General features: G+C 49.0%; 1 protein-coding gene across 7 annotated transcripts in view; it reads right to left on the reverse strand.

Moving 5' to 3' along the window:
• Positions 1–549: 549 nt before the first annotated feature.
• Positions 550–15,936, reverse strand: part of PPP1R12C (protein phosphatase 1 regulatory subunit 12C) — a 173,873-nt gene continuing 158,486 nt past the window's right edge. For all 7 annotated transcript variants that reach the window (XM_075327848.1, XM_075327845.1, XM_075327849.1 and 4 more), the window contains 6 exons: positions 9,778–9,833; positions 9,532–9,625; positions 8,165–8,269; positions 7,786–7,836; positions 6,639–6,689; positions 550–5,215 (listed from right to left, as the gene is read on the reverse strand). In XM_075327848.1, coding sequence (XP_075183963.1) covers positions 5,129–5,215; positions 6,639–6,689; positions 7,786–7,836; positions 8,165–8,269; positions 9,532–9,625; positions 9,778–9,833 — 444 coding nt within the window. In that variant the 3' untranslated portion in view covers positions 550–5,128. The remainder of the gene's footprint in view (positions 5,216–6,638; positions 6,690–7,785; positions 7,837–8,164; positions 8,270–9,531; positions 9,626–9,777; positions 9,834–15,936) is intronic.

Consider the following 15,936-nt stretch of genomic DNA (forward strand, 5'->3'; position numbering starts at 1 on the left):
CTTAACAACACCGCCGACGTAGTGGGGTGAGAAGGGAACATGCCGGGGGCCCCGTGGGGGCCCTCTTTTCTTCCAACCGACATAACTAATATGAGAATGCATGAGTGGATGTGTGCCTCCTTCCACACAAAGCATAAAACTGAGGAGCCCGTGATCCACGGGAGGGTGTATAGGCAGAGGGGAGGGGTTACAATTTTTAAAGTGTAATACTTTGTGTGGCCTCCGGAGGCAGAAGCTATACACCCAATTGTCTGGGTCTCCCAATGGAGCGACAAAGAAATTTTTTTTTTTTACAATTGGGCAATAGTGATAGCATCAATACATGCTGGGAATTGAGGGCAAAGGACGTTCCAGCGCCTATAGTGCTGGTAGAATGCTGATTAATATGCACCACCCACTGATAGGTAAAAAGCCTGAGTAATAGTCATCTTAAACTGGTATGGGCACCACAAGTTTTACCTTATTGTTGGGAATATTCGCAGCGAGACCGTGTTTTTCTACAGGTTTAATATCAAAGGATTAGATAATAAAACACAAAAAACAAGACACTTTACCATATATTGTTTTTTATTCTTTTTTGCTTTTTTCATGTGCTTTACCCCCCTCTGAGCGCGACATATGCGTGCAATGCATTAGATAAATGGACTGCACACGCGTGTAGACCCTGAGGGAGAGGAGATTGCAGCTGTATCTGCTGTAACAAATACATTATATATATATTTATATTTCTCTGGAAAAACAAAAAAACAAAAAAACCTCATGCATATTGCACATTTCAACACTATGTATATAAAATAATTTTCCTTATATACAAATACAAGTCATTTAGTTGATTTTTTTTGTTGTTGCCTGTTTTGTTTAGTCATTGAACTGGCATGGCACAGATTAAAACCAGAAGATACGTAGAAGCAGGGACCACCTTGGTGGGCTATACCTTGGCATAGAGAGTTGGCAGTAATACTCAGGAGGGGTTGTGGGAAAAGAGCAGCAGAGTGCAACATGCAGCGGCAGCTCCCGGGGAACGTTCGGGTCACCGGAGCCTCGAATCGGGAATATTGATGTAGAAAACAGAGACCGAGAGTCAGCATGCAGTAAAGCCATAGACCACATTCATCTTTACTACTTTACTGGAGGTGAATAGCTATAGGCGCCTTGTATCAACTGCATCCGCTTTATTCATTTAGCCCTTGTTTCTAATATATTGAGCTTGTGCCCATTAAAGCCATCATATATCATTGCTCACTCTTTGAGAGGAGACAATGGCTTCCAAAAAACAGTGCGAAGACAATGGCTTCCAAAAAACAGTGCGAAGACAATGGCTTCCCAAAAACAGTAAGACAATGGCTTCCCAAAAACAGTAAGACAATGGCTTCCCAAAAACAGTGAGAAGACAATGGCTTCCCAAAAACAGTGAGAAGACAATGGCTTCCCAAAAACAGTGAGAAGACAATGGCTTCCCAAAAACAGTGAGAAGACAATGGCTTCCCAAAAAACAGTGAGAAGACAATGGCTTCCCAAAAAACAGTGAGCTCTACGGATATCACTGAGTGGCCAATGTCTTTTTTTAAAACTTGACATGCATCACAATCCATATTAAAAACGGGGCCACGTATTTCTTCCAGGTTTGCAGAAATCCAAAAACTACAAGCCCTAGCATGTCCTGACCACAGCATTATTAAAACACACCACCACCTGGTCACCCCGTTTATATGTTTGGTCAAATGGGCATTTTAAAAAGGAGTTGTTGATATTTGGAGGCAAAAAAAAAAAAAAAAAGTCTCCAAATATCACCAACCCCTTTAAAATGCACTATAATTAATATATATACATTATATATATATCTCTCTTAAAAGAGTTCGTGATATTTGGAGACTTTATAGAAAAAGGGAAAATAAGAAAATAAAATAAATAAAATGTGTATTATTTGGGGCCAAAACCTCATTTTTGCAATTACGTTCCGGTAAGAATTTGGCACCAGTTTAGTTTTGCAGACTCTGTGCCTCTGTACATTCAACCATGATTTGGTCTGTGGTCATAAATCTGCTCAGGGTAGCTCAGAAATAAAAAATTAAAAAAAATAAAAAAAAATGCCCACTCTTCTCTTTCATCATTCAAACTGAATGAGCTCACTGATGGATTCTCAGTTATCTCATTTTGCAGCCTGCAAAAGTAAAAAGTATGTGCACATGTTTAGTATTTGCAGGTGATGTTTCTGATGCAGGAAAAATGCTGCTTAACATACACACTTTTCGCGTGCGTCTCCCCCCCCATGCATTTGAATGAATGAAACCCAATTGCAAAACAGATTTTAGGCCCAAATTTATTTTTTTGATTTTGCAATTTTTAGAGCCAATTGATGGGCAGTGACTAAACGAATTTGAATGTATAAGGGTGGGCTACGTACGCACACACTCCGTGTAGCTTTGTCTGCCAAGGTAACTTGTGATGTAAAATTATAAGGGTAAATAAATTTATAAACATGTTCTGATATGTTCTAGCCCATGTTCAGCAGGGGGCTCAGGATCAGAGACCCCCACAATCTGTTCGAAAAGCAGCAACACCCAGCTTACCCTACAGCAACACCGGGGGAGCGGCTGAGCAAGGTCTGTAAATCTGGAGACTAAATTGAGCGTTTCTGCCCCACCATTACTGTATAAGCGCTACGACAAATGCATGATAAAAATACTGAAAAATGCACACCTCTCTAATATACTTTGCATTTTAATCCATCGCCATTTCAAGAAAAGAAAAGAAACACTTTTTTCATTCACTGACAGCAAGCGGAGATCTTAGAAATAACGCGCGAATGTGACAAAGTAAATTAGAAATTGCAATTATACAGAATTTATATAAAACCAGAACATATTGAACTATTAACGTACGAGCATCAAGTGTGCGGCCTGCAAAATAAAACCCTCTACTGCTTTCCCCGGTGCGGCTCTAATATCGGGCGGCCGCTTCTGAACGAATAGGGAACGACGAGCCACTGTAGTCACCTGAAAACTGGACAGGAGCTGGGATATTAACGGCTTCAATCTGCAGAATAAGAGGATGGTGATGAGCTCCATAGGTCACAGATGGATGTACGGTGCGGTACGTTCCCGCTCACAAGCTCCATAGGTCACAAATGGATGCATGGGGCGGTACGTTCCTGATCACAAGCTCTATAGGTCACAGATGGATGCACGGTGCGGTGCGTTTCATCTCACAAGCTCCATAGGTCACAGATGGATGCACGGTGCGGTACATTCCCGCTCACAAGCTCTATAGGTCACAGATGGATGCACGGTGCGGTGCGTTCCCGCTCACAAGCTCCATAGGCCACAGATGGACGCATGGTGCGCTGCGTTCCCGCTCATAAGCTCCATATTGTTTGGTATAAAACTACGACAGTAAATCCCATACATCGGATCCGCTCAACAGATCCAAACAAAACACAAATACTGCAACCTCTGCCTATAGCACATTAGTGTAACACTGAGCGCCTGACTGGTAGGTGGGGGGGGGGATGAGGGGTCCGTCTACACCCTGTGACTTTAATTGCCTGTATATCGGTGGGAGTCCTGGTCCGAGACCTCCATCGATTGCCCAAAAGCCCCCTGATAAGTGCACAGCTTTGAACTGAGTGCGCCACCAAAGCAGAGTATAGATTTAATAGGATGCATAGGCTACAGGGACGCTGTACTCAGGCGGAGCTGTGCGCTCAGGTCTCCTGTACTGGGCACTTTGTGGGGGTCTTTTAACCAATTGGTGTGCCCACCGGCAATTAAAGGGCCATCAAAATATATAACAAACTGCTGAAAGTTAAGTTACTCTAACAACTTTCCAGAATGATAGAATAATGGAGAGCGGATGAAATTCAGACTCCTAAGAAAAAAAAACCCAAACAATCGCCAGTGACTGTCACGGCCAGCCGCCATTCTAGTCAACAGAAATTTATGATGAAAAGTCAGTGGCTACGAGTGCAGGTCGCTGGATTGTTACCGCACCCATACACTGTCGGCAGAGGTTAGCCAAACACTGGCTGAGGTGACGACCATTTCTCCTGTACGCTCAGTTCGGCTAAGCATGCATGTGTTTCAATGGGGAGAGGGGAAAAAGTCGTAGTACAAAGTGGATGGTGTATTACAGTGAAACAAGCACCCCCTTACCCAAACATCTCCTAAGGGCCCCTTATACATAGAAGATTGCTGCAATGCATATGGCGGCCATCAGTAAGGGAAAACCAATCATCCTGAAGAAGGGGCTGTAAGGCGGTCTTGTACTGGCAGTGGTCGTAGGATCACAGTAGTTTGCACACTCTGCCTCGAAAGCAAGTCACCATCTCTCAGAAAAGACCCGACAACATGGCTATGGCGTAAGTGATTGATACAAAGGAGCTAGCGAGGGGTGAAAGTGATGTGACCCCTTTTATAAAAGCTAGAAACATGGGACATACAGTTCGATACTGAAGCGTAAAGAGTGCGGCTGGTCACGTGTACAATGGAGTATACACCGGCGGGTGAGTGTTCACAGTAGGGGGTGCGTTACCTTAATCTCCCAACCGCCATTTTTATTGAATGACGGGGTTATCCGGTTAGACTGCGGTAACTGCGCACAGTATAAATAGGAGCAATCTGGAGACGACGCTCGGTTATTGCTGTCTGGAGACATCGGACGCGGTGGGATTGCTGGAGATCACAGTGGGACAGGCAGGAGGTCCAGTGGTTACACAGATGACAATGAATGAAGAGCGGAGACTTGTCCGTGGGCATCCCCCGATGCCAGTGCCATCACTTGGGGGTGGCATGTGAATATACATACTAGTATATATTTATAGATTATACATTAAAAAAAAAAAAAACAAAAGAATAAAACTATTTTATAAACTAGGATCTTGGCTTTCCTTGCCGTTCGCAGGCCGGGAGCTGGCTCTGTACAGTCTGGCTCCAGTGTGTGCGGCACAATGTCCAACAAGACGTCTTCTCTGTTTCCAGTGCAGCTCTCTCTGCAGCGGCTGCCAAGTCTGGGAAGACAGTATTTATTTGTTTTTGCCAAGCAAACATATTGGACTGTGTTTTTTGGGCCCAGACAGGCTGAAGGTTGTGTGTCAGAGTGCGGATACCCTGCGGGGTGGTCACTGGCGGCTTCACTTGGACAGTTTACTGATTACTCGGATCAGAGCTGCGTTCTCGTCCTTCAATCTTTGATTGTCTGCCTTCAGATCGGAGAGACCCTAGGAGGAGACCAGGCACAAAGTCAAGACGGGTGGATACAAGGACGTTTTCAGGACAACATTTTGGTTTTAAAGGGACAATCTACATTCCACATATTATATTTTCTGCAGTGAAACGTTTTACAATTCCAAAATGCTCTCAGGATTTCATGGTTTTCAAGATCTGTGCTTGTTGGGATTTAGTTGGAATAATCATAGGTTATACCCAGTGGATGAAAGTGGTGCCCGTGTGGTGGCCACGCTGGCCCTGGTGCCCGTGTGGTGGCCACGCTGGCCCTGGTGCCCGTGTGGTGGCCACGCTGGCCCTGGTGCCCGTGTGGTGGCCACGCTGGCCCTGGTGCCCGTGTGGTGGCCACGCTGGCCCTGGTGCCCGTGTGGTGGCCACGCTGGCCCTGGTGCCCGTGTGGTGGCCACGCTGGCCCTGGTGCCCGTGTGGTGGCCACGCTGGCCCTGGTGCCCGTGTGGTGGCCACGCTGGCCCTGGTGCCCGTGTGGTGGCCACGCTGGCCCTGGTGCCCGTGTGGTGGCCACGCTGGCCCTGGTGCCCGTGTGGTGGCCACGCTGGCCCTGGTGCCCGTGTGGTGGCCACGCTGGCCCTGGTGCCCGTGTGGTGGCCACGCTGGCCCTGGTGCCCGTGTGGTGGCCATGCTAGTGGAAGATGGCTTATAGAACAGTTCTCAGATCTTCTCGCAAGCTACGGTGACCACCCCCATGACCAGGACAGGTATTTTTTTGTCTCTAGTTGTAGACAAACGTTCCAATTTCAAGACTGGGAGATATTACACAACAACTAAGCCCTGATAGGTCCGCTGTCACATTATACGAGTGGGGGGGGGGGCCACGACTGTGGAGACCACACTGATCGCTAGGCTGAGTAACTGGCCCGTATTGCTCCAGTTACCATACTCTTCCTCTCCTTGGGGGCAGGGTTAGCTGAAGATGGCCAATAATACACTAAAAGGGTTTACGTATAAGCAAAACATATTGATGGCAAATGTATGAGCGGTGAGGATCCAACTTCTAGATCTCCACCAATCAGGAGGTCACAGAGCCTGGGTCTGGGAATAGTCGAGGGCATGCCAGATCGCTCTCCATTCAGGTCTATGTAAGCAGAATACATTGCTCGGACATGCCCATCAATCTCCCTACCAGTAAATGGAGTTGGTGGTCTCACATGCAAACTACCACTCTTTTCTTTTGATCATTGGGGTCTCAGTGGTCATTCCCCACCTTTCAGGCACTATTAGTTGACTCCTAAGTTGTCTTCAGCGAGCTGCGGCTTTCCACAGTATTGTGAAAAAATAAATAGAGCAACCCTAGAGATCGGTGGATGTCATAGCCCCGATACCTCCCATTCATATAAAGTCAGAAGTGTAATAAGATGACAGCGATCTTAATATACAGGCTGAAGGAGGAGACATTACCTTTAACTCTTCTTCAAGTTCAGCGGCCTTTAGTTCTAATGCTCTCTTTTCCTGTGGGAAGACACGGCCGGTAAAGATTAGGTGTGACTCTGCCTTTCAACTGAAAATCTACTTTGTAATTGCAATTTTGCATTCATTCCGACCTATATATTTCCATTCATATACAATAAGGTAGACAGAAAAGTAGAGTTCTCAATAACACGAGACCCCTCTAAATGTGACACCCGATTAGTATCTTCAGGCTACGTGGCACCATATTTGCCATTAATGGGGTTGTCCTAAAACTTGGTAAGTGACCGGTAGCACCAGAGATTAGCTGCAGTGGTCAGCAATCAATTTTCAGAGAAACTTTAGAGGGACTGGTGCATAGTGCATCATGCTGACTGCACGTACTATAGCATAAGCCGCATCTCTGGGGGTCTGAATGTATTACACCAGTCACTGATCATCTAATGGACTTGTATTTTCACAAACACCTTATTTTTCGGATTATAAGATGCACTTTCCCTCCCAAAATTTGGGAGGAAAATGGGGGTGTGTGCATATTATTGGCCAAATATAGCTTACCAGGGGATGGTGGAGATTAGTCACAGGGGGCAGGGGTGATCCTGCGGGCACTGTTCTGTGGGTGGTGCTGATGCTGCAGAAGGTGCTGATGAGGATGTCAAGCTGTGGAGGGTGAGGCAGGGGCCATCCTAAAAATGTCGGCGGTGCGGGCTTCAAATAACGGTGTGCGCAGATTGAGCTCCCATCTCAAGATCTCATTTGTGCATTCGCCGCCTCCGGTGCATTGATCTCCCAGCAGTGGACTTAAGGAAAATGGCGTGTGCAGATTGAGCAGATAGCTCAATGTGCACACGCGCCGATTCCTGGTGCCATTTCTATGAAGCCTGTATCGCACAGTGCTTACAGCGAGCATCCGGGACACCCGCCACACCACCTGCAGCATCGCCCTACTCCAGCAACGCCCCTGCCCTCGTGTCACCACCACTGATGCACCCACCCCTGGTAAGATATCACCGGATTATAATACAGACCCCACTTTTTTTTTTCTAATTTTATTTTTTTCTAAATTTGGGGTGCACTGTATTATCCGAAAAATACAGTATGTTAAAAATAAATGATTAATAGCCAACTAGATACATACAAATCGCTCTAGCTCCAGCAGGGCTGGTCTCTCCGCATGTCGCTCCTGTCGCTGTAAAAGAAAAGAAAAGACCAAAAACAGTTAATATCACGTTCACTGTCAAAAAACTATCCCTTTTATCAGTTTCTATATTTCTACTGACAACCAACATGACCTCTATTAGAAGCCATGCCACCCGGGTTTCCTCACTACTAAGCCTTCATCAGTCCTGCGTCCCGGCACAGAGGCAGCAATGCCATCCAGGAGTGATAATGACAGGCACAAACTATGATTTACTGCTAATAAAATCCTCCCGGGCAGATTTCAATAAATGCCTGAAATGATGATGTGATGGTGTCATTAATCACACGATGTGATTCCCAGGGCTATAGACCCGTACCTGCGTGACCCGCTCCAGCTCCAGCTTGATCTGGGTGAGTTTCAGCTCGGCCTCTTGAAGCTGATCTCTCAGAGACTCGTTTTCAGAAATTAAATCTTCATATAACTGAGGAATAAACAGAACGCAGGATTCTTATCATCGCATCAAAGAAAAGCGTAAGGGTATGTGCCCACGATCAGGACTCCCCGCATCCTGGATGCAGCGTGTCCATGAGTCTCCTCCGCAGGAGATCGCAGCTGCTCGTACCCACAATCAGGGTTTGGTGCGCTGCGGTCTTTTGCTTGTGTTCTTCCTACGGAGGAGCATGTGAATCCACAACAAACAACTGACATGCTGTGGTCTGGAAAGACGCTCCGCAGATCAGTGTTTGCTGTGGAAAAAACAAGCACAGAGGGCACGAGATTGCTAGAAATCCCATCCACTTTGCTTGTACTGTACAACGCAGCGATTTGGATGCAGCTGAAGCATCCTGCGTCCAAAACGCTGCAAACACTGATCGTGGGCACGCACCCCAAATGTCTGGCCACAGGAAGGTCATTAAGGGACACGTTGGGCTCCTGACCATATCAGGCTGCTGTGCTCGGGTAAGGAGACCCACTTATTGTTTATGCCTTCTACTAAAAAAAGAAATAACATGGCCAAAAAGTTCAAACAGGTAAGTGTAGGTTGATAGGATTACTGTGATAACCGATTAATACAGTTATTTTAATGTTTTAATACTATTGCACAAATTCACCAAGCTCCTATCCCAAAATGTAGTAGTAGGTGTAATAATATTAGAAAATGCCTCCAATTATAAATGTAGTATACTTCTGTTTGGCTATGTCACTTACCTCATGTGCAGGGCATTGCAGTAGCTTAGGTATCCCATGGTTATTGAGCACTCAGTTATTTAGTTGCTCATGGTTGTAACAATGGATACCTGGATACCTAAGTTACTGCAATATGACCTTATATGAGGACCTGAACATATGGTCTTTTGATCATATTGATAATACATTGCACTTCTTATGCAGTGCAATGTATAATCACCCTTTCAGTGTTTGACTTAGCCCATCAGGCCGTGCTTCTATCGGGAGGGATGTGCTCGGTTGGGATAAGGCAGAGGCCATTTTTGGGTCTCTGGGATGCATAGCAGCCAGAGGCTCCCAGTGATAGCACTGCTGGGGTGCTGATGGGTCCTAATGTCAAACCCCTAACGTGCCGCAGTCACTATTGCCTGCAGAATGTGAGGGGGTGAAGTGCTGGGATCAGCGTTAGCTATGCCCATCGCTAGTGATGTATGATTATCCAACATATAGAGGAGTCTCATGTGTAATCTTAAGGACAGAGAAGAGAGGATTCGTGTGAATACGATCTCCACGTACCTTTTTGTAATCTTTGTCTGGCTCATCCTTGAGTCTTGGAAATGAATATGTCCCCGCTCTAAATGGTAAAATACTGTTGGAGCTTTCTGTTACCCTGTAATCAGAAAACCAAGGACTGTGTATGTGCAACAATTCGCAACTCCTGGAGCTAAACGTTCCCGTGTGGTCACTTGGGGGGCAATCTACGGAGGTAGGGTAGTGGTAACGTTTAGGTAACAGACTATAAGTAGGAAGGGGCTGACGTACCTGTGCCCAGATGTGTCATTGTGGTTTACAGCCTCCGTGTCCTCATTGTCTGTAACCTGCAAAACAGAACTCGTTTAACAATGTGTTTCTGAATAAACATCCAGCGATGGCAGTAAAAGGGCACTGGTGTAACTACTGATAACCCCACCAGGTAATCCGCGGGTGACTCAAAGCTGTGCACCTTTAACTCCTTAGCCCATGTGTAGGTCACCGTCGCGGAGCAGACTCCGGAATACTCAGAGGGATAGCAGGCTTCGGGTTGTCCAAAATACTAATTTTGTCCCTAAGGTTTCCCTCAGCAATATTCACACCTATATTAATCATTCTGGCCGTCCAGTGGTGTGTGTCCTTTGCTGTCACTTTGAGGACGCTCCGTATACAGCCCATGGGTGTCAGCCTGAATTGCACTGCCCAGTATACAGAACAACCCCACTGCCACTTGTATACAGACAGTGCTGAGGTTGTAGGATTGTGCATATGAGATATTGGCCGTACTGAGAGGAACATGATTCCAGCGCCCCCTCCTGCTTATCTCTGCCTATAAGGAGCATCAGCAGGGGCGCAGGGATAGAGCTCCTCACTCATTCCTTTATGCAAGGAGAGTGCAAGGCTGATCTGCTGCCGTGTTGTGGGGGGGGGGGGGACGTGAGGAGCCCTCTGCCGCCGCGTTGCGGGGGGGACGCGAGGAGCCCTCTGCCGCCGCGTTGCGGGGGGGACGCGAGGAGCCCTCTGCCGCCGCGTTGCGGGGGGGACGCGAGGAGCCCTCTGCCGCCGCGTTGCGGGGGGGACGCGAGGAGCCCTCTGCCGCCGCGTTGCGGGGGGGACGCGAGGAGCCCTCTGCCGCCGCGTTGCGGGGGGGACGCGAGGAGCCCTCTGCCGCCGCGTTGCGGGGGGGACGCGAGGAGCCCTCTGCCGCCGCGTTGCGGGGGGGACGCGAGGAGCCCTCTGCCGCCGCGTTGTGGGGGGGACGCGAGGAGCCCTCTGCCGCCGCGTTGCGGGGGGGACGCGAGGAGCCCTCTGCCGCGCCGCGTTAGTACATGAGAGGAGCGATCTGGCACTACGCTGCAGGGGGACCCAAGAAGCCATCTGCCGCCACGTTTTCCTCTGTAAAATTATTTTCTCACTATACAAGTGATGAAATCTGAACTAATATGAATATTACAAGGCAAAGGGAGTCAAATGTAAACCCAATAAATAAAAAAGTAAAAAATAAAAACTAAAAAAACTTGTTTGTTTCAGGCATGTGGATTTACTCCCTCTAGAGGCAATATAAGTTTGTGCTGACAAGTAATCACCTGGTGTCTGTTTTCACCTGGTGGAGCCGAGATAAGGAACATAAAGAAGGGAATTTTGTTTACTTACCGTAAATTCCTTTTCTTCTAGCTCTAATTGGGAGACCCAGACAATTGGGTGTATAGCTACTGCCTCCGGAGGACACACAAAGTATTACACTTAAAAGTGTAAGGCCCCTCCCCTTCTGCCTATACACCCCCCGTGGGATCACGGGTTCCTCAGTTTTAGTGCCAAAGCAAGAAGGAGGAAAGCCAATAAACTGGTTTAAACAAATTCATTCCGAAGGAATATCGGAGAACTGAAACCATTCAACATGAACAACATGTGTATACAAAAAAACAGGGGCGGGTGCTGGGTCTCCCAATTAGAGCTAGAAGAAAAGGAATTTACGGTAAGTAAACAAAATTCCCTTCTTCTTTGTCGCTCTATTGGGAGACCCAGACAATTGGGATGTCCAAAAGCAATCCCTGGGTGGGTAAAATAATACCGCGTGATAGGGCCGTAAAACGGCCCTTTTCTACAGGTGGGCAATCGCCGCCTGAAGGACTTGTCTACCTAGGCTGGCGTCCGCCGAAGCATAGGTATGCACCTGATAATGCATGGTAAAAGTGTGCAGACTCGACCAGGTAGCCGCCTGGCACACCTGCTGAGCCGTAGCCTGGTGCCGTAATGCCCAGGACGCACCCACGGCTCTGGTAGAATGGGCCTTCAGCCCTGAGGGAACCGGAAGTCCAGCAGAACGGTAGGCTTCAAGAATTGGTTCCTTGATCCACCTAGCCAGGGTGGATTTGGAAGCTTGCGACCCTTTACGCTGACCAGCGACAAGGACAAAGAGTGCATCCGAGCGGCGCAGGGGCGCCGTGCGGGAAATGTAGATTCTGAGTGCTCTCACCAGATCCAACAAATGCAAATCCTTTTCACATTGATGAACTGGATGAGGACACAAAGAAGGCAAGGAGATATCCTGATTGAGATGGAAAGGGGATACCACCTTAGGGAGAAACTCCGGAATCGGGCGCAGAACCACCTTGTCCTGGTGAATGACCAGGAAGGGAGATTTGCACGACAGCGCTGCTAGCTCGGACACTCTCCGAAGAGACGTGACCGCTACTAGAAAAACCACTTTCTGTGAAAGGCGAGAAAGGGGAACATCTCTCATAGGCTCGAAAGGCGGCTTCTGGAGAGCAATTAGAACGCTGTTCAGATCCCAGGGCTCTAACGGCCGCTTGTAAGGAGGGACGATATGACAAACCCCTTGCAGGAACGTGCGTACCTGAGGAAGTCGTGCTAGGCGCTTCTGAAAAAATACAGATAGCGCTGAGACTTGTCCCTTGAGGGAGCCGAGCGACAAACCTTTTTCCAAACCGGATTGCAGGAAGGAAAGAAAAGTAGGCAATGCAAATGGCCAGGGAGAAACTCCCTGAGCAGCGCACCAAGATAAGAATATCTTCCACGTCCTGTGGTAGATCTTGGCGGAGGTTGGTTTTCTAGCCTGCCTCATGGTGGCAATGACCTCTTGAGATAATCCTGAATACGCTAGGATCCAGGACTCAATGGCCACACAGTCAGGTTCAGGGCCGCAGAATTCCGACGGAAAAACGGCCCTTGAGACAGCAAGTCTGGTCGGTCTGGTAGTGCCCACGGTTGGCCTACTGCGAGGTGCCACAGATCCGGGTACCACGACCTCCTTGGCCAGTCTGGAGCGACGAGAATGGCGCGGCGGCAGTCCGACCTGATCTTGCGCAGCACTCTGGGCAACAGCGCCAGAGGTGGGAACACATAAGGAAGCCGGAACTGCGACCAATCCTGAACTAAGGCGTCCGCCGCCAGAGCTCGGTGATCGTGAGACCGTGCCATGAAAACCGGGACCTTGTTGTTGTGCCGAGACGCCATTAGGTCGACGCCCGGCATCCCCCAGCGGCGACAGATCTCCTGAAAAACGTCCGGGTGAAGAGACCATTCCCCTGCGTCCATACCCTGGCGACTGAGGAAGTCTGCTTCCCAGTTGTCCACGCCTGGGATGTGAACTGCGGATATGGTGGATGCCGTGTCTTCCACCCACGTCAGAATCCGCCGGACTTCCTGGAAGGCTTGCCGACTGCGAGTTCCTCCTTGGTGGTTGATGTATGCCACCGCTGTGGAGTTGTCCGACTGAATTCGGATCTGCTTGCCTTCCAGCCACTGCTGGAAGGCTTGTAGGGCAAGATACACTGCTCGGATTTCCAGAACATTGATCTGAAGGGTGGACTCCTGCTGAGTCCACGTACCTTGAGCCCTGTGATGGAGAAAAACTGCTCCCCACCCTGATAGACTCGCGTCTGTCGTAACCACCGCCCAGGATGGGGGTAGGAAGGACTTTCCTTTTGACAATGAGGTGGGAAGAAGCCACCACCGAAGGGACTCCTTGGCCGCCTGAGAAAGGGAGACGTTCCTGTCGAGGGACTTCGACTTCCCGTCCCATTGGCGGAGAATGTCCCATTGTAGTGGACGCAGATGAAACTGCGCGAAAGGGACTGCCTCCATTGCTGCTACCATCTTCCCTAGGAAGTGCATGAGGCGTCTCAAGGGGTGTGACTGGCCTTGAAGGAGAGATTGCACCCCTGTCTGTAGTGAACGCTGTTTGACCAGCGGAAGCTTCACTATCGCTGAGAGAGTATGAAACTCCATGCCAAGATATGTTAGCGATTGGGTCGGGGTTAGATTTGACTTGGAAAAGTTGATGATCCACCCGAAACTCTGGAGAGTCTCCAGCGCAACGTTCAGGCTGTGTTGGCATGCCTCTTGAGAGGGCGCCTTGACCAGCAGATCGTCTAAGTAAGGGATCACAGAGTGTCCCTGAGAGTGAAGGACTGCTACTACTGCTGCCATGACCTTGGTGAAGACCCGTGGGGCTGTCGCCAGACCGAAAGACAGGGCTACGAACTGAAGGTGTTCGTCTCCTATAACGAAGCGTAGAAAACGCTGATGCTCTGGAGCAATCGGTACGTGGAGACAAGCATCCTTGATGTCTATTGATGCTAGGAAATCTCCTTGAGACATTGCGGCGATGACGGAGCGGAGGGATTCCATCCGGAACCGTCTGGTTTGCACGTGCTTGTTGAGAAGTTTTAGGTCCAGAACGGGGCGGAAAGACCCGTCCTTTTTTGGTACCACAAACAAATTGGAGTAAAAACCGTGACCTTGCTCCTGAAGAGGAACAGGGGTCACCACTCCTTCTGCCTTTAGAGTGCACACCGCCTGCAGAAGAGCATCGGCTCGGTCGGGCGGTGGAGAAGTTCTGAAGAATCGAGTTGGAGGACGAGAACTGAACTCTATCCTGTACCCGTGGGACAGAATGTCTCTCACCCAACGGTCTTGGACCTGTGGCAGCCAAATGTCGCCAAAGCGGGAGAGCCTGCCACCGACTGAGGATGCGGAGGGAGGAGGCCGAAAGTCATGAGGAAGCCGCCTTGGTAGCGGGTCTTCCGGCTGTCTTTTTTGGGCGTGACTGAGCCCGCCAAGAATCTGAGCTCCTCTGATCCTTTTGAGTCCTTTTGGACGAGGAGAATTGGGACCTGCCCGAGCCTCGAAAGGACCGAAACCCCGACTGTCCCCTCCTCTGTTGGGGTTTGTTTTGTCTGGGTTGAGGTAAGGATGAATCCTTACCCTTGGACTGTTTAATGATTTCATCCAATCTCTCACCAAACAGTCTGTCACCAGAAAATGGCAAACTGGTTAAGCACTTTTTGGAAGCAGAATCTGCCTTCCATTCCCTGAACCACAATGCTCTGCGTAAAACCACTGAGTTGGCGGACGCCACTGCCGTACGGCTCGTAGAGTCCAGGACAGCATTGATAGCGTAAGACGCAAATGCCGTCATTTGAGAGGTTAAGGAAGCTACTTGCGGAACAGATGTACGCGTGACAGTGTCAATCTGCGCAAGACCAGCTGAAATAGCTTGGAGTGCCCATACAGCTGCGAATGCAGGAGCAAACGACGCGCCGATAGCTTCATAGATGGATTTCAGCCAGAGCTCCATCTGTCTGTCAGTGGCATCTTTAAGTGAAGCCCCATCTTCCACTGCAACTATGGATCTAGCCGCAAGCCTGGAGATTGGAGGATCCACCTTTGGACACTGGGTCCAGCTCTTGACCACGTCAGGGGGAAAGGGATAACGTGTATCCTTAAGACGTTTGGAGAAACGCTTGTCTGGATAAGCGTGGTGTTTCTGAACTGCTTCTTTGAAGTCAGTGTGGTCTAGAAAAGTACTCAATTTACGCTTGGGATACCTGAAATGAAATTTCTCCTGCTGTGAAGCTGACTCCTCCACTGGAGGAGCTGGGGGAGAAATATCCAACATTTTATTGATGGACGCTATGAGATCATTCACTATGGCGTCACCATCAGGTGTATCCAGATTGAGAGCGGTCTCAGGATCAGAATCCTGATCAGCTACCTCTGCCTCATCATACAGAGAGTCCTCCTGCTGGGACCCTGACCAGTGAGATGAAGTCGAGGGCCCCTCATAGCGAGCTCGCTTAGGCTGTCTGGGACTGTCGTCTGTGTCAGAGCAGTCACCCTGGGAAGCATGGGACACCTCCGGAGCCCGGAGCTGTTCCAACTGAGGGGGACCAGGGGGCAGTGATTCAACCGTGCCCATGGTCTGAGGTACTGGTCTAGACTGTAAAGTTTCTAGGATTTTAGTCATAGTCACAGACAATCTATCAGCAAAAACTGCAAACTCTGTCCCCGTCACCTGGACAGTATTCACAGGTGGTTCTCCCTGGGTCACCTCTAGCAGAGGCCCCGGCCGAACAAGTGCCACAGGGGCCGAGCACTGCACACAATGGGGGTCAGTGGAACCTGCCGGTAGAGTAGCCTCACATG

This window comes from Anomaloglossus baeobatrachus, chromosome 11 (genome assembly GCF_048569485.1).
Source record: "Anomaloglossus baeobatrachus isolate aAnoBae1 chromosome 11, aAnoBae1.hap1, whole genome shotgun sequence".
In the NCBI taxonomy this organism is placed as follows: domain Eukaryota; kingdom Metazoa; phylum Chordata; class Amphibia; order Anura; family Aromobatidae; genus Anomaloglossus; species Anomaloglossus baeobatrachus.